Here is a 27,852-nt window from a genome sequence, read left to right on the forward strand (position 1 = left end):
TTCTAATCATTTAGACTATCTAAAGTATGAGGCTTTATCACAAATGTTTGAGCTTTAGAAACCGATTCGACAACCTTTGAGAAACATTTAAAAAAAAAATCTCTATTCAGTACCAAAAAAATAAAAAATAAGAGGTTATATTTTAAACTTGAAAAGAATATTTACTAAATGGATCTATTTTGGGAGAGGCTTTTCAACGCCAGAATGCTAAAAATTATAAACAAACAAAGAAAAAAAAGTTAAAATATAAACTCCTATAATATTTTTATCTAAAGGAGTTTCACTTTTTTTTTTAAAGTTCTAGTACAGGAATAGGTAACCTGTAGCTTTCTGAGTGTTGTTAAACTACAAGCCCCAGCATACTTTGCCAGTAGATAGCCAGTCGATAGCTGTCAGGGCATGCTGGGACTTGTAGTTTTACAACACACGGAAAGCCACAGGTTAGCCAAGCCTGTTCTAGTACTAGATTCAATATTGTTTTTATGAAACTTTTTTTTATATATTTTTTCCCCTGAAGTAAAAGTCTCTAATTCATTTTCACAAGTATTGTAGGAATTTTGAATTTCTCTTATGAAAAATTAAACAATAAAGACCTAATAACCAGTTGCTTCCTGATTTGCCTTCAGAACAGCCTTAATTTGCCAGGTCATGGACATAAGACACAGAATAGGAAGGAATCTTGGCTCAAACGGACTCCAATGTGTCCCAGACAAAATAGAGTCAAATTAGCTGTATTTTTACTCCAAATAACTTTTTCCAACTCATCCTACCAATAAGCTTTAGATCTGGTGACCGGAGGCCACTGAAATAGGCTACATTCACCGTCACGTTCCTGATACTGTAACAGGGCTCTGCTAGTCTTATGGCAGCAGCTGGTCAATGTGCAGATATCCTGTGGCAGTCCGTTTTGCTACATTTATCAAGGCACCCAATGTGTGCCAAGAAATACTCTACCCCATTACACTGCCACCACCAATCCATGTTACAGACACCTGGCAGGATGAAACCAAAGGTTTTTTTTTATTTAATAGCGATGTGCAGCTGTGATGTTCAGCTGTGCACATTTCCGGGGAATGGTACCCCAAAAACACAGATTGTCTTGCTCACCTCTATGGGGCACGAGGAGAAATCCGCAATGTTACAAAGTAGTGGAGTTCCCCGTGACCGTTTTGGAGGCATTCCACAGACAACAGACTTCCACCCCACGGAATCATATGTTTTACCATGTCCTGAACATTCCATCGCCACATCCTGAACATTCCATCGCCACGTCCTGAACATTCCATCGCCACGTCCTGAACATTCCATCGCCACGTCCTGAACATTCCATCGCCACGTCCTGAACATTACATCCAAATTAATACCAGTGTATACAAGCCCTTGGTCCTTTCTACTAGTAGACTGCTTTCAACCACAGGAAGGCTTTTGGCTTGATGCTACTTTAGTGGTCACTCAATCTTGATACAGCCCTGACAATGTTGCGTAGGGAGACAACACCCCCACTACCATGCTACATTAAACAAAAATTGACTTGCCATTACACAGATGCACACTTGTCACGATGGGATCTGTTGCAGACTGTTGTAAATGACGTTCTGTCTGTCTCTGTGTGTGTTAGGGAATTTAGACTGTAAGCCCAAATGGGGCAGAGACTGATGTGAGTGAGTTCTTTGTACAGCGCTGTGGAATTAGTGGCGCTATATAAATAAATGGTAATAATAATAATAAGAATAAGAATAAGAATAATAATAATAAAGAATGAAATTGGTATTGGCTAAAGAAGAGGTAGAAAACTAGCTAACAAGTTGGAAATATGAACTAAGGATCTGGTTGGCTACGGGTTGGTTCTAGCTCCACCCCCAAAGTATATCACACATGGACAAGGCTGATATAAAAATAGGGTTACAGCCCCCAGTGAAGCGAGATAAAGGCACTATATGATATAGTCATAGTTTGCAGTGTATAGTACTATAAAATATTGGTTTATTGCGACAGGGTCATTTTAACGAGAACACAAAAAACGCCCACGCATAGAAAGGTCTATATTGGAAATGTGTACAGAGAATTTCAGAATTTGTTTTTTCCCCTCTCACACGTTGGTTTATTTTTTATTTGCATCCCAAACAGTCACATCATTAACTTTTTTTTACTTTAAACAAAAGTTTATTTCAAGGTAAGTGCTCAGTAGGTGGAAGGGAGTTGCTTGCAAATTACTGCCCCACCCGAAATACGCTGCTCTAGTTTAAATGCCATTTCAAACAGCACAAGGCTTCCGTCAATTTAATGTGAAGGATAATTGCTGTGGTGGGGTTGAATAATCAGTGGCCCACGCTATGTGACATGTACACGCTTGGAGAGGATTCGTAAAAAAAATAAAATAAAAATAAATAAATATAAAAACAGTGATCTGACGAGGGATTGCATTGATGGAAGGTGTGGTTAAGAGACAAATCTCCTTTCAGTAAAACGCTTTGATTAAAATACCTACTTTGTTTAAGAGAAAGGATACTCAAAAAATCCATTTTTATGAGATGCACTCTTAGACGAGCCTATTTTCAATACATTACAATAAATGACATCATAGCTTGAAAGAAAATGATACCTGAACTCAAGGTTAGATGGAATATGTAGCAGCATTTGCATAAAAAAAACACAATTCCAATATTTAAAGGGATTCTCTGCTTTAAATATATATTTACAGGAGTATACTTATTTATATATACATACATCTAGTAACCCCTGAGAGTGAGAGATCGTCACTCCCCTTGTGACACATGTAAGGTGTGTTGCGAGTCTTTAAAGGGAGTGATTTGGGGTACTGAGATGGCATTACGCCCCAGCTTCGATTTTGGACTAATCCATACTTGCCAACTCTCCCGGAATGCCCAGGAGACTCCCGAATTTCGGGTAGGTCTCCCGAACTCCCGGGAGAGCTGGCAATTCTCCAGAATCTGCCCACTACCTAGTGAAATGGGAAAACGAGTGTTAAAATTACGCGTTTGCGTCATTACCTCACAGGGGCGGGGCCAAAATGACGCAATTTTCAGAGCCCCGCCCCCTCACGCCCACCTTTACTCTGAGACTCCCAGAGGCCAGTCTTTAAAGGTTGGCAACTATGGACTAATCTTCTTTTGCTTTAGTTTCAAATTGTGCGAATTTGAGTCTAAGAGGCTTATTTAAAAACATTTATGTTACTGCATTAACTTTGTGCATGACACATTATTTAATGGTCCATACATTACGTGTCACTTCTGAGAATATTAAATGGAGGCAGGTCATGAAATACAAGAAAAGTGACATCAATTTAGCATTTTTGGTTATTTCAAAAACTTTACAAATACAAGACTGTTCTTTAATTGATAGTTTTAGAGAACTATTATAATGATTTTGACTAACTGCACTGAAGATGGGTCTATATTCAAGAAAAGCGGTACTGGCCTAACTAGTAATGCATAAATATTCTCTGAAACGCGCTGCGGAATTGGTAGCGCTATATAAATAACTGGCAATGATGATCATAACAGAGTGCACAAAATACATACCTCCCAAGTGTCTAATTAAGCCCCATAAATAAGCTACTCCAATCACACCCTGAATTACCCAAACTCTGCCCAGTTCCACCTGGCCACGCCCACATTAACAGAAAACACAACACTTTCCACAAAATCGGGACAATCCTGCCCAAATCCAGACTATTAGGAAGTATGGATAATATTATGACCGTGTTGGTGGTATAAGGACCCTTGATCAGCGCAAATCAAGAAAACCGTAAGGCCGCTTACCTTGAGGGGGCAGGTCAAAGCGTATGTGTTTGTCGAAGTGCATGGTGCTGTGGAACTTGATGTCACATGACTCACACAAGTTCAAAGGATTCTTCTGGTTCATCTGCTGACAGTCTGCGTGATGACATACCTGAGAACAAGGAACAAGAAGGATTTACCTCAGGAGATGTCTATAGGGACAACGCAACATTTTCAAAATGGCCAAAAGCCATACAATTTCAGATAGCATGTACACATATGCAGTACAGGGTTCTTTTATAAAGAAATTTGTTATCCAGACAGTTCGGAAAATCTATGAGAAAAGTGTTAAATAATTGCTTCTGTTTGGTCATACACATGGGGTGTGGCCTAAAAAATTGGAGGAGTAACGACACGACTGAATAGATTGGAGGCATGACCAAATTTTGTTCCTTTTTTAAGTTCAGGAATGCCCCAAATTATGTATAGATTATTCTTATCTCTCCCCTGAGAGCTCATTCACACCTGCGCATTACAAATAGGATAAACGGTATCTTATGGACTGGTTCCCTCCATTGCATTCTAAAATTGTAATAAAATTGTAATAAAAATTGTAATAAACTGTTTGTCCGTGTGCTCAGACCCCCTGTGACAGACGTGTTAAGCTGCCCAGGTACGGTATATCAGAAACAGGAAAAGCCCCTGCAAATCTGGGGCATGTCCCCTCCAGAAACAAACCATTAGAAACTGAAGATCTTAAACTACAGTCATGGCCGCCCACACAGAATATTTGTATAGAAGAAATGTCGATGACTGACCAAAATAAGAATATTTAGAAATGTAAATACAATATACACCTTGACATTTGCAAACACCAAATAGTATACATTCTTGTTAAGCGTACCCATCACCTATGCAAAGTAGAGGCAGATGTTGTGTGTGCCAATATATATATGATAATTCAGCTTTACCAAGCCAATAAAACCAGTGACTTTACGTAAAGTGCATCACTGGTGTCCCTAAACAGAGAATTGCTGCATTCTCATGAAAATGGTCACAAAATGGCTGCCTCCCAGTGATGGCTACTTCCTGTGCAGAGTACCCAGGCCTGGCCTCCCTTCCAGATCATGGTCAACCTGTATGATGCGCGGACCATTAGCTTCCTATTGGTCCACACGACCACACTCCTCCTAGGCGGCTCAGCCTTGGATGGGGGGGTGGGGGGCGGAGACGCGATCACACCCTCATTAGCTGAGTATGTAGCCTAGGGAGCAGCCCCAGGATGTGGCCTCATTGGGGCCCCAGATTAACACATTAGCAAGTTTGTGAATATTATACCACGCGTCAGTGTATTAGATTAACTGGAGCAATAAATTCAGATTTACAGGACTGTTAGAATTATCTGACATTTTTCTGACAGGGGGGGAACGCAAAAGGTCACCAGTGACACTTGATAAGGTTCAAAGTGAAACCTTTTCATTTTCTCAAAGGTCACACAGTGGAGGAGATCAATACAGGAATTTGAAATCAGTTGCAAAACAAAAGACCAATTCAGGACATGAAAACATCACTTAGGTCTTCATTTTATTCTGTTATTGCAAATCTGAAAAACATGGCACATTCTACATTTATGTTGTTTGATACTAAGGAAATTTGAAGTTTTGTAAAGGCACTCTAACCTGACAATGTATTTACTTAGATGGTTAGTACAGAAACATGTGTTCATATTACTGCTCTGTACAGGATATATATATATATATATATATATATATATATATATATATATATATATATATATATATATATATATATATATATAATGTCTAAGAAACATTTCCATACATCTGAAAAACATTTTCCAGGATACACATCTCACACAAGACACTAAAAAAACCTTAATTCATGCACTCATCAACTCCCGCATCGACCATTGTAATTCCCTCCTTACTGGTCTTCCAAAAATCAGACTCGAGTCCCTACAATCTATTCTGCACGCAGCGGCTAGACTGATTTTCCTTGCAAATCGTTTTTCATCTAAAGAGTCACTCTGTCAGTCCCACATTGGTTGCCTGTATTTCAACGAATCCAATAGAAAATTCTTCTACGAACATACAAGGCCGGCAACAAAATTGCACCAACATACATCTCCTCACTTGTCTCAAAATATCTCCCTACTCGACACCTCCGTTCTGCACAAGATCTGCGTCTCTCTTCCACTCTCATCACATCCTCCCATTCCCGGTTACAGGACTTTTTTTTTTTTTCGGGCTGCACTCACTTTGTGGAATTCCCTCCCTCGCACAGTAAGACTTTCCTCTAGTCTTCAAACCTTCAAGTGTTCTCTGAAAACCCACATCTTCAGACAAGCTTATAATATTCCTCAACCACCAACTTAATCTCCCTTGGTTACCCTATTACCACCCTCTGCACAGCTAACACAAGACATCAACTCTCTGACCAACATAGCTGTGTGACTGATCACACAGCCCACTAAATACTTTGTAACCTTTGCATTCTAGCTGGACACACATTCAATAGGATGCAGCACTTACTCTTGTGTATCAAACCATTATCCCTTAGATTGTAAGCTTGCGAGCAGGGCCCTCTTACCTCTCTGTATGTATTACCCAGTATTGTTTTATTACTGTTTGCTCCCAATTGTACAGCGCTACGGAATCTGCTGGCGCTATATAAATAAATGTTGACGATCATGATATATGTCCCACTGAGTGATGTCTTTCAGTGAGTCACATACCAGCGGAAGGCGCACATGGTATCAAAGGGGAGGGGCAATCTGTCCAGAATTTTAAATAATAAACGTTATTGGGGTTATGCATTAACGTAGGTCAATGCACCTGCACAAATAGTGTAGATTTCTGATTTTGAGCTCTTTAAATTTTTTTAAAGGACAGGGGGATCTTTTGCAAAAGAAAAAAAAAAAAATAGGAACAATGTCTGTTTGGTTCCTAAAATACATTTTGCTGCACTAGGCATTTTGCTGCTAAGAAAAGGACAGTCATGAAACCACTTTTCTTACTTCTTGTAAATTAAAGGGGACACAAGTTGTGGTGAGTCACTGCTGTTCTAAACTTACAGCTAGTTATTATGTCAGTTTACTTGGTGTTCTCCCAGTAATGAAATGCCACATGTCATTTTACAAAGTGAAAAAGTCTCTCTCTCTAGACCATTCGGTGTGTTGTTTAAAAAAATAAAATAAAAAAGTGGGGTTGTCTTTTGCAACACAAGCGCACGTTTACCAAGATAGCATTTCAGTGCAAAATTTGCACTGAACAGCAGCAACCAATCAGCTTTTATCTTTCTAATGCAGGATACAAAATGGAAGCAAGTGTCTGATTGGTTGATATGGTTTAGTGCAAATTTTGCACCAGTACATTGTTAATTTACTAGTGGCAGGTCTTTTCAAAGGTCAAATACTTTCTGTAATTATATTTAACTGACGCCCAACATGCATTTATGACCGTTATTCATTTTCAAGTACAATTGCTAAAGTTTAACCTTTAGCAGTTACAATATAAAGAACAATAAATGAATATACAAGTTAAATATAGACTTTCATTTAATAGCAAAACAATGGATGATACAACAACATCTAAAATTAAATGTAGCTGTACATTTCTTTGTACAAAACATTACAAAAAAAAATAATAATATGCTTGGTTTTATGGCTCAGTATAATACAGGACATTTTCTACAGCAACATAAATAGCTGCAGAATTCTATATTGTTCTTGGTGCCAGCAAGAGCCCATTACTCGCTGTTCATTGTGAATTATTGTTTAGAAGCCATTGTGTATTAAGATCTAATTTAAGGGAGCGCGTTATATTTTCATACTTTGGAAAGCAGAATTAGATGGAGCAAACGGATACAGGGACAATAAGCTAAGGGTAGAGAGTTAAAGGGACACATCAGGGGTAGGTGGATGTTCGGAATGTTGATCCACACTGGCAGGAAATGATCGCAGGCTTCTACGGCGTCAATAACGCGAGCTGTAATTGCGCGGCGTTAAGGTGTGGCCATACACCTGTGTGGTCAAATCATACTGCTCACCCTCCCGCCGCCTCCTGCTTCTCTGTGTCGCTATCTGCGTCTTCAGGCCTTGCGTTCACTGCATGGTCACGTAATTAGCATCATCGTGTCGCAGTGAGCGGGGCCTGATTAGACAAATCGCTCCATAATGATCTCTCTACAGAATGACACGAAATTGTGGAGTAGTGGCGGGGTGTAAGGTCGTGGATGGCGTCATCGTGCCCCCCACTCTTGCCCCTTGGAACGCACCTCTGGTCCAAAAAGGGAAAAAGTATTTTAAGGATACGGCTGTTCCAATGGGCATTACTGATGTGGTTGGACGATGACCGTATATACGATCGGATTGGTTCATCATCCGACCACATTTACCATCTGTCCCGGTCAACATTCAACAATTCCAGATCCAATGTGGACTAGAGCCCATACACACTGCAGCTTGTATCCAATTAGGTCTAAAAGTACCTAATTAACCTTCATAAATCATAGTGTGTATGATCACTTTCAGATAGAATCTATTATGCCCTGATCCCCCTATAATTATGTGGGAAGACCTGGATATACTGATGTGAATGAGTTCTCTGTACAGCGCTGCGGAATTAGTGGCGCTATATAAATAAATGATGATGATGATGATAGAGTAGTTTATAGACCCTCATATCACTGCATGTTCTGCATAACATTTAATAATCACAGGAGGATATTTCAGTAAACTGGTGCAGTAAGAGTTGTGTAGACAATTACTACTGCACCATAGTGACCAAATTGTTGCTTTCACTATGTAAATTGTACCAGGAAATCACAGGTAGACTGGGATTGTTTTCCATTGGTTACTGCACATTTTCTCCAGTTACATCTGCACCAGTTTTCATATATGTAGCTCAATGTAATTTACTATCATCAGAATACAATTCACTGGCATATCTTGCTGCTCAGGAAGTGCATCAACGCATTTCACTCAATGATTTACAACGCATTTCACTCAGTGATTTACAATGCATTTCACTCACCGATTCACAATGTGCATAGTACACAGAGTAAAAACAAATGCAGAGAATTCTATACAGAGCAAGATCAACAATAGCTTCGTCCTACCCTGGGGGTTGCACCAGGCAGCCGTTTTTCCTGGGAATTGGCCAGCAAAAAAGACAGAACCAGCGATTCTATTCTATTTAACACTTTAAAATGGCGGTGGATGGGGATGGCCAATCATACAGCTCAAACTCTTGAAAACAACAACCAGCGTTATAAATAAATTATTTATACATGTCCATGTTGAAAAGTCATTCTCGAAACGCGTTGTTTTGGATACAAGTTACCAGACGTCACATCAGGCAGCTTCTGATTGACTGGTTATCTGTGTCAGTATGGTGGGGAGCAGCCCTTTAATGAAATGCTCTGTATATCATTAGGAATCCCAAGTAGTATTATCAAGCATCTCATTCATGTAATGCACACAGAACAGCGCCACACAGTGGCCACATTAATAATGAGGTTAGACCCCTCCTTGTTTAACGTTAAACCTCGCCAGACATCCTCCCACACAGACGGCTTACATTGTATGAACATTTCATTCATGAGATATGAAGTACTTGTTTTATTAAGGCGTGGTGCTAAATTATTGTTATTTTGATATAGGCAATTTTAAACTGCTTTGTGCTAGATAAGAAAAGTTCATGTTTACCTTGTTGTGAACAAACATAGGGAGAGAATACCTGCAAGTTCTCAATTACAGGATTAACCCTTCTAGTGCTGCTGGTATGTTAATGTTACATGTGCTTGCCAGTAGACAGTAGATCATGCTGATTGCACCAGTACTCGACATTCAATTTATAAGGCCTGTGTACAATTATACAGGCCAGGCTAGGAGGATGTGTATACAAGAGACGGGGGTGCCCAAACTTAGGAGAATGGGGTCTGCCTAGCGTTATTTTTGCGTTACGGACCCTGGAATTTCTGGTCAGTTCAGATTATACAAAACTCATGTTCATATTAATCTACCTATGGCATATAGGACCAATGGTGGTCAGTGGAGACTTCTGTACCTTATCCACCATAGTACTGGTGTTAACCAGACCAATACTAAGGAGATTTGGGGCTAGATTTACTAAACTGCGGGTTTGAAAAAGTGGAGATGTTGCCTATAGCAACCAATCAGATTCTAGTTGTCATTAATTTAGTACATTCTACAAAATGACAGCTAGAATCTGATTGGTTGCTATAGGCAACATCTCCACTTTTTCAAACCCGCAGTTTAGTAAATATACCCCTTAGACTTTGCATAATGCTGGGTTGTAGGGACTGGCTTTCACAGGTCAATAGAAGAGTTCTATAAAACAGATATATATTCTCTCTTACTGTGAGAATACAGCAAATATATTTTATTTATATACGTCCAATTATCCTACCAGCGTGTCTTTGGACTGTAGAAAGAAAAATTGGACCACAGGGAAGAAACCCACGCAAACATTGAGAGAAATAAAAACTTTATACATTAGCAATCAGTTAATAATAAATATATTTGTATATAAAAACCTACAAAAACACAATAGAGTTAAGTTGGCACTTTCTGACTTTTATTTGTATTTTTCAGCAATACAGCTGCAACATGCACACCACAGGCTTCATGACCCCTCAGACAATCCTGTGGCCATTTTGTAAGTACAAATAGCAGGTTCCTTGGAAAATTTCATATAAACCCTCTTCATATAAACCTACAAGCACTCCCTGAAAATTCATATTACAGTTATGAGCCACAGCTCGCTCGGTTCTCCTGCAGGCTGTGTGCCGGCTGTTATGGCAATAGCCGGGACCCCACTTCCCGTTTTTCTGTCCCGGCTATCACCAGGGCAATGGCCGGGACGCTTTCTCAATGAGCCGTTGACACAGCTGAATTTTAGAAAGAGAGCATATATAAATTCATCTGAAAAGGGGGCTCTTTTATACACCAGGTCTAGGATTGTCCAACTAGTAATAAATTCTGTCACAATACTGGAATTGACCATTGCTCTTTCAAGTGTGCCTTGTCTTATGGCACATGTACAAAAAGATGTATTACCCAGGCCCGGCGCTCCCATTAGGCAAGGTTAGGCAGTTGCCTAGGGCGCCGGGCTCTGCAGGGCGCCTCAGAATTAAAAAGCAATTACTATTGTAGTTTAAAACTGCGGCGACCGCTGAGCATACCTTAAACGGCCGCCGCACAGCTTGAGATCGATCCACGGGGAGGGGCCATGGATCACCACTGCCGCCCTCCCCTCCAACAGCTGATGGGGCGCTCTGTCTCTTCCCCTCCACTCACTGAATGTCGGGCGTGACATTATCATTACTGCCTGACAGTGTTAGTGAGGGACAGGACCCGGCAGAGAGAACCAGCTTTATGGAGCCAAGGTAAGGAAAGACGGGGAGGGGGAGTTTTTTACACTGTGCCGGGGGGCGGCGGGGAGTTTTTTACATTGTGCCGATGGGGGGCAGATTTTGTTACATTGTGCCGGGGGTGGGGGGGGGGGATTTTTACATTGTGCCTAGGGCGCCGAGGACCCTAGCACCGGCCCTGGTATTACCAATATCGAGTTGCATCTCACCGTAAGATACGTATAGCATAGCGCTGTCCCGCAATCCCGATCGGGGCAGCTTTGTCCCACGGGTGGCAAATTTGGGAGGTGAACAGGTGTTGTGGCCACTGGTGCGCAACAACGACTGGCAAATTTCAGCCCGGATGAGGCGAGACTCGGCTCAGCAGCCTATTAAGAACAAAATGGGTAGCCCAGTGACTCAGTCCAAGGTAGCCCACTATGGGCCCGGCCCCCCAGCCCAGCCAGCCCCTACACTGCAATCAGTGGCGGATCCAGAGGGAGGGGGGGGCGATTGGGGCATTCGACCCCCCCCCATTCCACTAGCAGCAGAAAGCTAGGTCCCACTCGCCAATCAAAACAGGAGGGGGCGGGGCTAATTGCGAGTGGAAGGCGGGGCTAAATGCGGGCCAGACAATCAGAGTGGTCCCAGCCGCCAATCAAAACAGGAGGGGGCGGGGCCAATCACAAGCGGAAGGCGGGGTTTAACCCGGGCCAGCCAATCAAAGTAAAGGAGGGTCGTGATTATGCAAAATCGCCCCCCCTAAACATAAAGTATAGGTCCGCCCCTGACTGCAATGAACGTGTTTGGAGGGAGGATGGGAGTGCTGACCACACCCCCCTGTCCCAATGCCCGATACCCAAATGTTGGGAGGTATGTGGAAAGCAATGTGCTCTCCATCATACTAATATGATATAGCCAATCAATGATAATTGTATTTTCACACAGTAATGTTACAAAACGCTGACTCTGCAAAGACAATGTCACAAATACTTGAGTTGCCCTGTTTTTTTTTTTATTATCAAAACCAATAAAAACATTGTGTAAAAACCATTTCTAGTGTCCGTTTTATATATATGTATGTCATGAATGGTAGAAGAAATGAGGAATAAGGGTCTGTTTCATAAAACAATACCAGTCCGTGTAGCCAGCTCATTTCCTTTTATTGTCAGACAGTCCTTGCCTCTTTTTACAGTGGTTTGTTTAAAGCCTCAAACACAGCAGTTTATTTATTTTAAAAAGCCTCATTACACATAAGACATCAATTTTAAAAGGGCCGGTTCTGTAGCAGCATGCGTTGTTTTTGCTATAAACGAACGTTACTCAGCCATTTAACAGCTTCTCACATGCAAGGATGTTTATGAATCCCTTGAAATTCCACATTGATTGCTTAACTTAAAACAACTAAGACATACCACATAACGTGGCATGTATAGGGCAACCCTCAGGGGACAAATTCTTATTGCAAAAACAGGTTTGGGGTTTTAAAAAAGAAAGAAAAAAAAAATTAGAAAAAAAACTTTACAGTTCACAGAGCTGCAGAAGATATAATAATAAAAATATGAAATTATTGCAACTGTAAGACTATTTTCAAAAATCTCTTGTGTTATAGTTAATTACCGACAAATTAGTGAAATATTTTCCCACAAAAAATAATAAAAATACATTTTGTTTGGATCAAGTGAAACCATTTTATGGACGTGAATTGGTGGGCCGATTTTGCGTGAGGAGCCTTGAACTTCCAATACACACCTTGTTAAACTAGATTTCTACCTTAGAACATTCCAATTAGCTATTAATATTAACACAGTTTATTCCTTCGATGGCTTCCGACATGAGTGAGCCACACGGCAGCCATTTTGTTTCCCCACAAAACGTAAACAAAAGTAGGATTTTAAACCATGTTCCGAACAGGAACATAAAACTCTTATTACTAAATTAAGCTAACTACTGGCCCACGTTCAGCCACTGGGTACTTGTTAAAAGAAAACAGTGTCTTCTCTGTATTGCCCAGAAAACATATTAATGGGAAAATGTAGAAGTGGGAAAATGTTGAAGTGGTTAGATTATGAATACACTTTGTACATAGGACCTGGCAGCGCTTAAGATGTCAAACATCCTCTGCTTTTAAGATTACTATAATCTAATGTACTGTGCAGGGGAAAAATATATTTATTACGTAATAAAGTTGGGAGTTGCTGCTGTCCTGAAAGATCACAGAACACTAATTGGGACTTTACCCACTATAAACGGAATTAGAGAGAGATTTGCAAACATTTCACAAACATCTTGTGTGCTTTGCGATATCTGCAGTCTACCCCGCGTTAAAGCAATTTAAGAATCACATGTTGGACACTAGATGCTCTCACAGCATAAAGCCAGATGTCTATGGACTCCTCTAACAAACAGTTGGTAAGGCCTAATTTATTTTATGTCTTCGTATAATTAAATGGCGCAGTCAGACAATTAGCTGTGTAGAAAACGCTGATAGGATTAAGGTATAAGTGTTGCCTGAGATGTGGAAGAGACATACAGCCAGATCAAGTCTAGTCATGTATGAATATGTGACTTGAGCGAGAACCTAGAAAATCTCCACAGTGCTGTTTAAACAACTCCATTTTGGCAAAGCTTAGAATTAGTCACGCCCTGGTTGTCCATTAAAGGCTATTTAACAATAATACGTGAATAATGACTGAGCCTTCACAATAAAAACATACAGTACACATTCTTCCATCAGTATGAATACTCTGTTCCTGTAACTATCTTTATTTCATACTTGCCAACTCTCCCGGAATGTCAGGGAGACCCCCGAAATTCGGGTAGGTCTCCCGGACACCCGGGAGAGCAGACAAGTATCCCGCAAATGGCAACTTGCTGTCAAAATGACACGATCCGCGGTGAATCACGTCATTTTGGCCCCGCCCCTCCATCCAACCACGGCCCCCTGCCCGGGATCTTCCGGAATTAAATTTTGAAAGGTTGGCAAATATGCTTTATTTCCATATAACACAGCCTATGTAAGAATACATGTATTGTTGGAAGTGGGGTAACAAAGCTAGATTATGAGGTGTGAGGTATAGAGGAAGCCCCATAGCATATGCTAATGGCCTACTTTGTAGACGTATCAGACTTGAGTGTGCCCTATATTGCATGCTCTCTACCGATTAAATGGGACTATGTAATAGACAAATGAAAAGCCAATATTAGTAACATTTTGCGACAGGAGAGGGGTTACGGTGAACCAATTATATAGCGCCACTAATTCCGCAGCGCTGTACAGAGAACTCGCTCACATCAGTCCCTGACTCATTGGAGCTTACAGTCTAAATTTCCTAATATACACACAGATCAAGAGACACTAAGGTCAATTTAATAGCAGCCAATTAACCTACCAGTATGTTTTTAGAGTGTGGGAGGAAACCGGAGCACCTGGAGGAAACCCACGCAAACACGGGGAGAACATACAAACTCCTCACAGATAAGGCCATGGTCGGGAATTTAACACATGACCCCAGCGCTGTAAGGCAGAGTTTTCAGCGCTGCACTTTCCACAGTCTACAATGTCCTTTTTTTAAAAAAAAAATTCTCAAACATGGTAACCCTAGATTAGGGCCCATCACGTTGATCATTTAATACTTAATAAAAAAAAAAATCAGATTGGCTAGTTTAACCATTTAACAGTATGCGTGGCTGAGGTATGTGGGCTCCACATGCGTGGTCAAAGGTGGACACGTTCACTTGCTCGCAGCCAACTCTGCAGTTCACACATTCTACAGAAAAGTATAAATAGACCCCATTTCCCTTCCACCAAACCTGGAGCCACACACTTAGTGCATAGTTGCCAAATGCCCCTAATATTTAAAGATGTGTCATTGAAATTGTCCCTGTTTTTCAATGTTGCCCTGCTACACAATAAAGATCATCAGCTATTTATATAGCACCACTAATTCCACAGCGCTGTACAGAGAACTCACAAACAGGGGTGGTACTTGCACTGATGACACCCAGTTTGGGTGTACCCAAACCTTCCCTTTGTTTTGTAAACCCTTAGAGAGGTCCAATCTAGTTATGTACACAAACCTCCGCTTTCAATTTCCTTCAGGCTTATTCCAGCCCTCAGTTCTAATTCCTTACGTTTCAACGCTCTGATGTTTTCTCCTCACTTAACCTCACTTGTCAGCTCCACAGAAAGGTTTCCTCAATGATTTTGTGATAGAGATAGATTAACAAAAAAACATAATCCAAGATCTACATATAAAGAAAGTGAATTTAAAGTTTTCTGCTTACAGTGGAGGCAATTATTTTGTGGTCTGAACTATATTCTTGAGAATCATTGAGTGCCTCAGTGATGGCAACGTGTCCATATTTTCATGAATATCAGTTGTAGTACCTACCTCCACTGGACCTCACTTACGAAGCGCGCTGGTTACATAGTGCAAAACGCGTTGGCATTGCACAGGTGAGCATAGTTGGCTCCTCCGGTGCACTCTTCTGCTCTCTAAAGCGATTTCTATCATTTCAATAATTACGCTCTACACAATGGAATTTCCTCTCTCCACCCATCTCCTCCCTCAAACTTCTGCTCTTCTGAAAGCACCGTCATACTGTCCTATTGTCACTGGCACAGTCATAGGTCACAAAAAGTTCATTAGAGAGATCTTTGTATTATTTAGACATACTAATTGGTCAAATCTAAGGCACCTTTTATTATCCATTTCAATCTTCTTAATCTTTCTTTATAGTCAATATGACCAATACATCTCGGATTGGCCACTTTTGAACCCTTTCAAGTTCGGCTATGACCTTCTTCTAGACAGATTCCCCAAAACTGTAACGTATATTTAATTTGTGGGCTGATAGTTGATTTATAGTGTGGTAAAATTCTGTTTTCACCCCATCCCTCTCTTCCTTCTTTCTATTCATATCAAAATTGTATTAGCCATATTAGTCGCTGTCTGACACGTGCTGCTGTTATTTAATTTACTGTCTACTAGTTTTTTTAAATCCATTTGCATCTCTGATTTTCCCCATCATATCTCATTCAAAGCAGAAATATTACAACAGCCTTATTCAATAAATAAGGGGGGGGGGGAGTAACTTATTTTCTTTTACTACAAGGAAGTAATAAAGGAATTCGGAGATTTGGATTTTAACAGGATAATCCTTCTAGGTCATCTTCAGAAAATATTTTTTGATTGGACGCCCTACTTCACTCTCTCTCTCTCATTGGCTACCGATACCAAAGGTCATTTGTGATATCTACACATTTCAACGTTTATAAAGGACAACGACGGAGCTGAGCAAAACGGCAGAGTTTAGTTTTTCAGACTGGGAGGATTACAGAATTGTTGTGAACCCTACAAGCAGTCGTTTCTATCCAAGAGAACTTTAGCCAAATACTAAACCATGCGCAGTGTCACACAAGGTTTTGCAGAGAGGATCCATAGAGGGCACCTCAGCATGTTGAGCACTACGAGAACGGGGCCCCAACCATCCCAGGCTTTTTAATCTCGAGACGTTCTCATTAGACACCTTCTCCCAATGAAATGGGTGCTGCAGCCGCATCAATCGGACGTAACAGGTTATGTCGCTCACCCAATCAGGACAATCCACCAACTTTAGAATTCTCACACAGAACGTGAAAACTTTAGTGTCTCATCTCAGGAAGGCGAAAGCCACCAGTTTTTTCTGATCATGGGGGAGAGTGGGGGCTAGAGGGTCTATTTATTAAGCCATAAACCCTGCGGAAACTGCTTTTTCTACATGGTTTAAGTAACTACTGCAAAATGTTTTTACACAAGTGCTGTAAAGATCATCGCTGGGATAGCCTCCTATCGCATGCATGCTCTCGGGATGATTATGGAATAAACTGCTGGGAAATATCATCCCTTATTGTGATAGGACAGGATATTTAACGGGGGCATATGCCACCATTAATAAATAGGCCCCTAAATAATTTAAAAGTACAAAAAGTTGAAACATTTAAACTAGTTCCTGCCCTCACTAGCTTGTAGCTCTGCTGTAATAATGTATTTCTTTTTAAGGATTTATAAACTCTTTGGAGCCCGTGAACACCGTCCACCTTAAACTGAGATGTGAAAAACTATACAGTACAGGGTCTGAAGTCATATATTAACTTACTGACATTACTTACTCAGAAAACAAAGTACAGTCTTTAATTCCTTGTACCTAATTTCCGATAACCAATGAGTCACTTGTACCAAATGGACTATGAAATGTTTTTTTTTTTTCCCTTGTTGAGCAAAGTTTTCTACCTTTAAAAAGATGAAAGTCTGAGTTAGATAAACACAGTGCTGATCCCGTCCATTCTGCTGATATATTATTCCCTGTGAGATCTGTTTAATCAGACTACAGATGAAAGGGGCTGCGTCACGTGACACCGTGTGATTCTTGTGTAAGCAGAACGCCGCCAGCCTGCGCTGCCGTCGCTTCTCTGATACCACTAGTCTGCAATTCTCATTCTATTTTTATTCACAATAAAGCAATACATTTTATATTTTGGAACTCTCTCATTCATTATTGATTTGGCTAGTCTGTCAGTGGAATCAGTGAGCCCACCACAGAACAATTATGCCTATCCATATACATATTGGGCCTCAGTCCTCTAGGAACGCAAAGTGAACACAATTTGCGTGTATTAACAGTGGATGGAAATTGCTCACACGTACGCCCTTATTCGTACGAGAGGATCGCAAGAAATGGTTCCATTTGAACATGGGTCTAAGCAGTAATTTTTTTTGTAAGAAAAAGGTGCCGGAACTCACCTCTTTCTGTCCCCTCATTTTTCTGTAGCCATCTCTTTCTGCCCCCCTTGTTTTCCTGTAGCCCTCTCTTTCTGCCCCCTCATTTTTCTGTAGCCCTCTTTCTGCCCCCTCATTTTTCTGTAGCCCTCTCTTTCTGCCCCCCTCATTTTTTCTATAGCCCTCTCTTTCTGCCCCCCCCCCTCGTTTTCCTGTAGCCCTCTCTTTCTGCCCCCCTCGTTTTTCTGTAGCCCTATCTTTCTGCCCCCTCATTTTTTCTGTAGCCCTCTCTTTCTGCCCCCCCTCGTTTTTCTGTAGCCCTATCTTTCTGCCCCCTCATTTTTTCTGTAGCCCTCTCTTTCTGCCCCCCTTGTTTTCCTGTAGACCTCTTTCTGCCCCCCTTGTTTTCCTGTAGCCCTCTCTTTCTGCCCCCTCGCTTTTCTGTAGCCCTATCTTTCTGCCCCCTCGTTTTTCTGTAGCCCTCTCTTTCTGCCCCCTTCCCCGCTTTCTGTAGTCTGTACTTACCTTCTATGCTTCTTTTCTCGCTTCTCTGCATGATTACGGCTCCTCTCACTGGCAGCGTTGCGACGTCACGACGCTGCCGGAGCCGGAAGCAGGACACGCACCAAGATGCGGTGCTGCACTGTAGCAGCACCGCAGAGAAAAAAAAAAAAGTTAAATAAACTTTTTAAAACCCATGGAAAAAAGGTGCCGGAACGCCGTTCTGAGTGTTCTATGACAAAAAAAAAGCCCTGGGTCTAAGTATGCTCTGGCTATACGTTACTTAGAAAAGTCATAACAGAACGAATGGAACAAATTTTTTTCAAATGTAATATACACCTAGATGTTCTTAATGTCTACTGTACATTAAATGTATTTTTACAATTTGTCTTAACTGCAAACACATGTTCTGGCGTACATACGTGTAGTCATCACTATCAATCTGCCCTGTAGTTGGAGCAAGCGATACGGCTAAATAACACGCACCGGAGAGATGCCCAGAGCTTGAATCAGCCGCATGTGCGCTCCTCAGCGCGCCCTTCCTGTATGTATTGCATGCGGTAGTCATCACCCTCCCCTGTTCACCCTTCAAAACGTAGGCAGTCGGAAAAGTCGTTTGCGTATGAACATGAATTGCATGCAATTAGGTTCACTGCCGCCAAGCCTCGTTCGGGTGCATGCGCAGAGTGACTTTACACTAGATACTGCACATAAATGGACTAGATGAATCAGGCCCATCAGCATTATTTCAGATATTAGGTCACAACGACAGGGTTATAAGTGCATTGATTAAACATCATCTTGCCATCCTGTGAAATACGAGCGTTAGTTATGAAATTACAATTGTCATCCATGCTTAGAATGTAGGAGGGAGAATTGCCTGTGACAGACTTCAGAGCGATGTCATGTGGAAGTTTCAGAATGCTGTAACCTTCTGACAAGGAAACCACAACATTCTAAAGGGATGAAAACGCTGCATGCGGCATTATTGTCGCAGAATCAGTCCGGTGTGGCAGGAGAACAACAGTCCCCATTCAGTTTAATGTGACACTACAGGCTTCAGTGTGATAACGGTACTGCGTCGGCAAGCATTGATGGAAGACAGCGTGGTGTGGCGATGTCGAGCCTGGATGACATCATTGTGTTGGCGCAGAGAGACCCAACGACTTGGTGGTTCTCAATGTGAGACCCTCACAGGGAGGAGAGGCTCTACCTTTCATGGGAAGTAATGAAATCACTGGGTGATGTCTCCAAATTGTAGCATATCATTAGGACTCCAAACATACCCCACTCCATTTGGTAAGGTCATGATCCCAAATATATAGATCCCATCCTCTTTGGACAAAATTTGGGAGGTACTGTGAAATTCAGGCCTATAGATTCTGTGACAAGTACAATGCAAGGACAGCACGTATAGTAGACTAATAATGGATGTAACAGGCACTCACTGCTTCCATTACAATTGCACTGACTCTCAAGCTGTTCTGCTGCCTGCATTATTAACAGGTGTCCCGGATTATAATTTGATCTAGCCGTTGTATTCATGGGATCACTGCAAGTGTTATGTCTCGGTATAAACACTTTTATGTGTGGCCAGAATTTTTTTAGTTGATTTGGTTCACACTCTACTACGTTATGACAATCTGTATAGTGAAGTGCAGGACAAAACCTCCCAACTCTCCCGATTTTCACTCCACAGTGACATATTCATATATATTCTCCCGGAATGTCCAGGAGACTCCTACGTTTCGGCTAGTTCTCCCGTACCATTGGGACAGCAGGCCAACCTCCCACACTCTGCCCATTTCCTAGTGAAGTGGGCGGACAGTTCCTTGACTCGGTGAATCACATAATTCTGGCCCCATCCTCTGTGGCTCGATGACGCGATAGCGGTATTGCATCACAGGAGTGGGGCCAGAATTACGATAAATCGTGCCCGGCACCCCTCCCCCATAAGGGGGACGAGTAAAGTTTCCAAGTATACTGTGGGATAATTTAAGCCCAGTCTAGTGAGCAGCAATGAAACACTGTACTCATTGCTCTTTCCTGCAGTTTCATGTAGTGCCAGTTCCTATCATCATCACCATTTATTTATATAGCGCCACTGATTCCGCAGCGCTGTACAGAGAACTCACTCACATCAGTCCCTGCCCCATTGGAACTTACAGTCTAAATTCCCGAACATACACACACACACACACACACACACACACACATATACAGACAGACAGAGACACTAGGGTCAATTTTGATAGCAGCCAATCAACCTACTAGTATGTTTTTGGAGTGTGGGAGGAAACCGGAGCACCCGGAGGAAACCCACGCAAATACGTGGAGAACATACAAACTCCACACAGATAAGGCCATGGTTGGGAATTGAACTCATGACCCCAGCGCTGTGAGGCACTTCCTATTCCCCAACAGTCCTGATTTTTGGGGTCTGCAAGGGGTGGAGTCAAGCCATTTGGCATTGATAAAGGCGTGGCTTACTCAGCTAAAAGTGCGTATTCATGGATCTGTAGCATGACCATTTTTTTTCTTTTATTATTTTTTTGTGCTACAAAAGAGCCTAACGCTTCAGTATCACTCGCTCCTGGCGTACGGATAGGCTTCACTGTCATGAATATTATGTCGGCCAACAAAATGGCTGCTTTTACTGTAAGCAGGTGACAGGAACACTTTAAAGCTCTTGACTCCAGACGGTAACCCCAAAACTCAAAAGCTAAGAGAATGAAAGGATCAAAATCAGGATTTTAATGCACAATGCAAAGAGAGCAATTACAATATGGACCTCCCGACATCAAGGGACAGAGAGTAACTGCTGGAAGATGTAGTGGGTTCCCCTCTAGCAGCTGTTTTCCGGGTTCTCCCTCCTACTTGTGGCTGAGGAAACCTTAAAACCATTCACTATTCCCGGCATCAAGTACCAAAGGGTCTTCCGCAATAAAATGTATGAAAAGTGAACTTTCTGAATGTTTTCAGGCCTACCCCTCTTGTATCCCATTCCCATGACAACCGCTTCAATCTGCTAAAAACTGCAAGGAGGCCTCCTCGTAAATGTCTAACTTTTTATAGCGTCTCTCCAAACTGCAGTAGCCCCACACAGAAGTCTGCATTAAAATGATTAAGACTGAGGAGGTTGAAAAGTGCACATATGTCAGCAGAGAGCGGGGCAAGGGTTGACGAGTGAGACCTCTGGCGACTAGAGGGGGTTAATGTACGTTTCCATTTATTGCACACAAAAACAAAAAAAAGAACAGAACAGGGTGTAAGAAATGCCAAAAGGCTCAGAGTTGGGCTGAGATCAGTGATCGCTGCTGTATATTCATCTGGTATTTTTCTACAGCTGTATAAACAGTCTGGTTAGAATGTCCCCAACACAGGGCGACAGAAAGCCTTGGCACATACCTAAAACAATTTGCTGTCAAGGTCGTGTAATCAGTGTAATTTACTGCACAGCGGCAACACACACAATAGCAGAGGGGGGAATAAAATCTACAGTTCCACAGACTCCCTTATAGGTCGGATTATTCTAGGAGTCTTTGAAAACTCGTTGGTCAGATACAGGCATTAAAATCCTGCATGTTACTTAAATGCATGTAAAGGAGTGGAAAAATAAAAATGATTGTACCGAAACGAGACAGTACATATTTACATTTTAACTTGTGTCACATATTTTTGCAGGCTTCGTGTTTCAGGTTATCTCATGTACATCACCGCAGAGGATAAAACTTACATTCACCTCAATGTGAGAGTAATATAAACACAACAAGATTATATAATTACATGCGATAAAAAACACATTTTATTTAACAGTGTTTATGCCTTAGGCTGGGTACACACTATACTAAATTTCTCCCGATGTGATATCCTTAACGATTTTACCTGATGACTAGAGAAAAACAAATTCCCGATCAGCAGCCGATTCCTGTGTACACACAATATACACATTTTACCTTCAGATCTGTGCTCTTCATCTGTCATAACCATCGGCTGAATAGACGGCGACTCTGCACACTGCATAGAGATCTATGGACACTGCCGGTCCTGGGTGTATACACACTGCAGAATAGGAACCACATTGTTCCATCGTTGAACGACTGTTTTAGTCTGGTTTAAAAATTTGAAATGAAACGATACAATTAGCTTTGGAACGATAGTCATTCATCGTTGCAGTGTACAGACTAACGAGATATCGAGCCAAACAGCCGTTTATCGTGTGATTGGTCCGATAAGCGTCTGAAAGCCCTGTAGTGTGTACACAGCCTTAGACATCAGCTTAGCTAACACAAGAGGAGAGAAGAATGTAAATAATATGAATGGTATAAAGACCCAAAGAATAATTAATAGGCACTTGTGTTAACTAGGGACATAATTATAAACACATTGCTCCTTCTATATACCGCCTGCATGGCATCATTGGTGGATTGTAATAGAGCCTTTGACCGTAGCTCCACTTTTAAAAGCAGAAGTAGGCAGCCTGTAGCTCTCCAGTTATTGTGGAACTACAAGTCCCAGCATACTTTCAAAATACCACACTTCACATCTGCAGCAATACCATTGACAGATAAAAATGTTTTTATTCTTGGAATAAAGCATTTCCTTTTTAATGTGCAAAGACTAGTAAAAAAAAAAATATATATATATTTTATATTCTCTAAATTTTATTTGTATTATTTATGTTTTTTAGTGCATTAAGAAAACGAAATCAGCTACTCCGGCAATATTTGTTTTAAAAATTCATCCTCATCTCTGAAGAACGGGTCCTATAGACAAATACCGGATCCAGAACAGAGGGGTCTGTGGAATATTGAGGCCGGTAATCTTTTGACTTTTGGATTTTCAGTAAATTGAGTCATTTATAGGGAGGCAATTTGTACTATAGACGTTGTTTCCCTTTAAATTGCGGCTGCCAAGACCTACACTTTCCGAAATACATTTCTCTTAAAAATCACGTGGACAATCTGGTCGGGAGTGTGTCCAGAATTCTAATCATACTTCAATGTTTATTAAGTGTTTGGAACCTTCACTCGAGATAAAGGAGTAAAATGAAAAAAAGTTCAGGTCCCAGTATCTAAAATGATATGGAATGTTCTTTGTTTATCAAGGTAGTACAGAAACAAAAATCACCTTACAAGGGAAATTGACACTTGTGTTATTTGTGAAATAATGTGTTTAACCATTTAGGATTTAATAGTCCAGTTTTTGTGATATTTTCCCCCGCAGACCCCCCCAATCTCGCCATCTCAGTGCAGACTGGGTACTGACACAATACCAGTGGGTATAGACCCCAACTGGATGACGTGACTACTGGGTAATCAATATTCTCACACCCAGTGGCGGAGGGGACTCAGAAACTACGTAAGTGGGCACCTACTGCTCCCCAACGTTGTAAGGTAGGTCTCTTTTGCGTTACATACAGGACAATCATCATCATCATTTATTTATATAGCGCCACTAATTCTGCAGCGCTGTACAGAGAACTCACATCAGTCCCTGCCCCATTGGGGCTTACAGTCTAAATTCCCCAATATGGACAATTCCACCCACAATACATTTTGTAGCTGCCCTATCCATCACCCCCCCAGCTATCTTGGAATGGAACCCCACAGCCTGGGAGAATCATCCCTCCATTAGGGGACTGTACATAGGACAGTAGCTATATTTTAAAAATAGACCTATTGGGTCTATTTCACAGATTTAATTCCTAAACAAATGGTTTTGGACAATCCCCCCTTTCTCTGATCTGACCTCCCACAGGTAGCAGGAGCAGGCACCCTACCTTTGGCAGCTTCCTATTATCTGAATCCAGAAGCTGCAAGGTCACGATGCTGAAGGACACACTAACACCTACGGATCCCTAAAAGCGGGACAGCTGGGGAGCTATGGCAAAGGCACCCCCACTTTCTGATAAACCAGAACTCTATCACAATCTGAGAACCAGGACAGTACCCCCTAAATTGGGACTACTGGAAGGTGACATTCAGATATATTTGTAAAACCTGCCACACCTTGATTGAACTTGAGGGGCCTGATTCACTAAGGATCTTAAATTAAGAAGTTTCTTATTTCAGTCTCCTGGACAAAACCATGTTACAATGCAAGGGGTGCAAATTAGTATTCTGTTTTGCACATAAGTTAAATACTGACTGTTTTTTCATGTAGCACACAAATACTTGATAGCTTATTTGTACACTGAAATTTAAAGTTGATATTTGTGTGTTACATGAAAAAACAGTCAGTATTTAACTTACGTGCAAAACCGAATACTAATTTGCACCCCTTGCATTGTAACATGGTTTTGTCCAGGAGACTTAAAGAAGAAACTTTTTAATTTAAGATCCTTAATGAATCAGGCCCGAGATGTTTAAAATTACGTTTACATTTGCTGTGCAGCAGATTGAAAACTACTGTTGTCTGTTATTAACAATGTCAGGATACTTCCTCCAATGTCATTCAACAGGGTTACAGAAATTAACCTCACACTTACAGGTTTATTTAAATTTCAGACAAGTTTCTGAAGTGTTTACATATCTATCTGTAAATACTACTAGTAGGCATTAGTGATTTTATATGTAGCAATTTAGCTCCTTTCATCTTTGGGCAGATTATATATTTGGGCGTAATTACTTTCTGACCCATTCTTTGATGGCGTCAGACTCATTTGAAGAAATGTAATCGCTGGCGCTTTGCTAGTAATTTATTTAACGCTCTCTAAGTAGTAACTGTGATCTTTGTATTTACATCTAATGTGTTGTTTGTTGCTAAGGCTTGTGTCACACGGGTGCTTTACCATGCGGTGTTTATTCCAGCCGAGGTTATATGGTGTGAGAGGCCCTGTGTATAGGCAAACCGAGGGGGGGGGAGGGTTCCTAGTGCCTAGAAACCCCCCTCCAGGCCTGGGGCACTGTATAATGGAGGTGGCTGGACCCTGCCCCCGCTTCACATGGCTCCGATTGAAAAGGGAGAGCTGTGTGCACCTAACAGTAGTGCACACAGCATTGCCCGTGTATATTATGGGGATAGGAAGAGTTGGAGAGCAGCCAAGCACTGTCTAATATTATAGCCACACCCCCATGCATGCTGGTCACGCCCACTGGTGGCGTGGTGTGGAAACCCCCCTCTACAAATCCTGCGTTTGCCCCTGCTGTGGGGTATAACTCTAGGGCAAATAGCATCCCGTGAATGGAACACTGCCGCTCAATTAGTTGGGACTTTTTGGCTATAAGTAACTGGAGTGCTCTTAAAACATTTATTGAAGGGAAGGAGTTAAGGGAACTCTATCCCTATATTTGTCTAATGCATGTGCAGCACCAGGCCCCAGGGTGGTGTGAACCCCCCCCTTCCCCCCAGACGTTTGGGCCATATAGCGGACAAAATCCACTGCAATGGCAGCAATCTCGAAACTAGTCTGTCTTCTCTGTCAAGCTTGATGTGCGGAAATCCTGTCAATGCAATAGCTTTGGTGTGTGGCCTGACGGCAATTAATGTCAAACTTGACAACTTTTCCTTGTTGGCGGGCGTGTGGGGGGGGCGGGGCTTGACGAATCGTAGCATTTTGGCCCTGCCCTCTAAACGACTGTCACAATTTTGGCCAACAGGGGGCGGGGCCAAGATGACAATATTTGTATCATTAAGCCCCACCCCCGCCACTTATCTATTGCGGGGACGAGAATTGGGAGGTTGCCCTGCTCTCCCGGAAGGTCTCCCAGAAATGCTGGAGTGTCCCGGACATTCCGGGAGAGTAGGCAACTATGCATTAAAGACAGGCAGCTAATGAATCTCTAGAGACTGAAGTGTCTTTTACATTTCTGTCTCCATTACTGTAGTCATGTTGTCTTACATGTCAGTTTTTGATTAAATCTTGGTCTCCATGAAAATGGCCACCTCCATAGGCATCAATACATGGACATAGGACACAATTTCTGAACAGTGTCATTATGCCACAGATGGAGAAGCCAACCACATCTTGTAGTGGCTCAACATCAGGGAGAATGCCAGACTCTTCAGGGAGTGAGGGAGATCACCCCTATTTCAGGGAGTCTCCCTGACATTCGGGGAGAGTTGCAAGTATGATTAATATATGTGATATCATTGAAGGTGGGCCCAACAATATGATAGGAAGTTGGGGAAGAGGTAAAGAACGCTCAAGAAAGAATAAATAAATAGGAAATTTCAGACTCTACCTCAACAAAAATAAAATTACCAGAGACCTTTTTACTGCTGCGATTGATGTAGAAGCAATCACAATAAAACAAAGAAAAGCTTAGTCCACGGAGGCGGCTAACAGCTAATTCGGTATGACATTATAGGAGGCCGTATGGATGTCTGCTGAAAAATCACCTATAAAAACGATCCTGCAATGGAATCCTGCTTCCTCATCAGGCATCTATGATTCATCAGCACCCGGAGCTGCCTCCAAAATTACAGCAGCAAAATACTGACCTTGATTTACTCATAGTCACAAAGCTGCAAGACAACTATTGGGCGGTATAAGTACAGATCATCACTTCAAATACAGGGTTTTGTAAACCGTGGTTTTTTGAATATCCCACACACACACACACAGCTTTTTGCACGTAGACCCTCTTTTTCGTTATTAAGATCTCTATTTACAGTCTTACAATATCACTACTGCCTAGAATTCTGGGTAGTGCAGTTCCCCCCCCCCCCCCCAATACACTACAGTGCTAAATGCACATGCTTGAGGTTGTGTCCACCAATTGGATAGATGTTGCATGTGCTATACACTGCCTACACTAGGCAGCTTAGGAGAGGCATTGGCTCGACCTTCAGGATGGTGTTTGATAATGGTTATCACTTTGAATAGTCCTCTTTACTCAGGTATAGACAGACATAATACAGTATAGGTGAGCATCCTTTACATTTGTACAGGCTTTAAACCAGAGGCAAACTAAATGCAGCATCCCTCATTCAAGTCTAACCCAGACGCTGAATGCCCTCAAGATTATCTTCATGTACTTGGACAAAACTATCCCTCAGTTGGCAAAAGTGGGTTACTGAAGTAGAGACAATACATATTAACTTGGGCAAAGTGTGAAACAATACATCTTTATGCAAATCAAAGAATTTTGAACAACTTTCATAAACTGTCCCAACTCTTCAGGGTATGCAACTTCCACAACCTACAGATATCATGCAGTCATAATGACCTATAGGATTTTGAAGGGTGCAAGCCCCCTTCATAGACACATATAGAACAAGTCACGTCTAACTCCATACATTTTTAAATGAGGCCATCATTTTTTTTTTAATGATTCAACTCCCAAACATTACTATATCCTATTTTTAACCAGCAAAAATAACTCTGTTTATGGTGAAAGAATATCTTTAGGACTCTTCAGAGCATTGAGGAGCATCTGGTGGCCCTTGGGCCATATGTGGCCCTTCAAGCCTTCATCAGCGGCCCCCAGCTCCATTGTATGTTATAGCTT

General features: G+C 41.6%; 1 protein-coding gene across 5 annotated transcripts in view; it reads right to left on the reverse strand.

Moving 5' to 3' along the window:
* PLEKHG5 (pleckstrin homology and RhoGEF domain containing G5) overlaps nt 1–27,852 on the reverse strand; it is a 244,111-nt gene that overhangs the window by 93,182 nt on the left and 123,077 nt on the right. For all 5 annotated transcript variants that reach the window (XM_075190134.1, XM_075190132.1, XM_075190131.1 and 2 more), the window contains one exon: nt 3,783–3,912. In XM_075190134.1, coding sequence (XP_075046235.1) covers nt 3,783–3,885 — 103 coding nt within the window. In that variant the 5' untranslated portion in view covers nt 3,886–3,912. The remainder of the gene's footprint in view (nt 1–3,782; nt 3,913–27,852) is intronic.

Source organism: Mixophyes fleayi, chromosome 11 (genome assembly GCF_038048845.1).
Source record: "Mixophyes fleayi isolate aMixFle1 chromosome 11, aMixFle1.hap1, whole genome shotgun sequence".
NCBI classification, from domain to species: Eukaryota; Metazoa; Chordata; class Amphibia; order Anura; family Limnodynastidae; genus Mixophyes; species Mixophyes fleayi.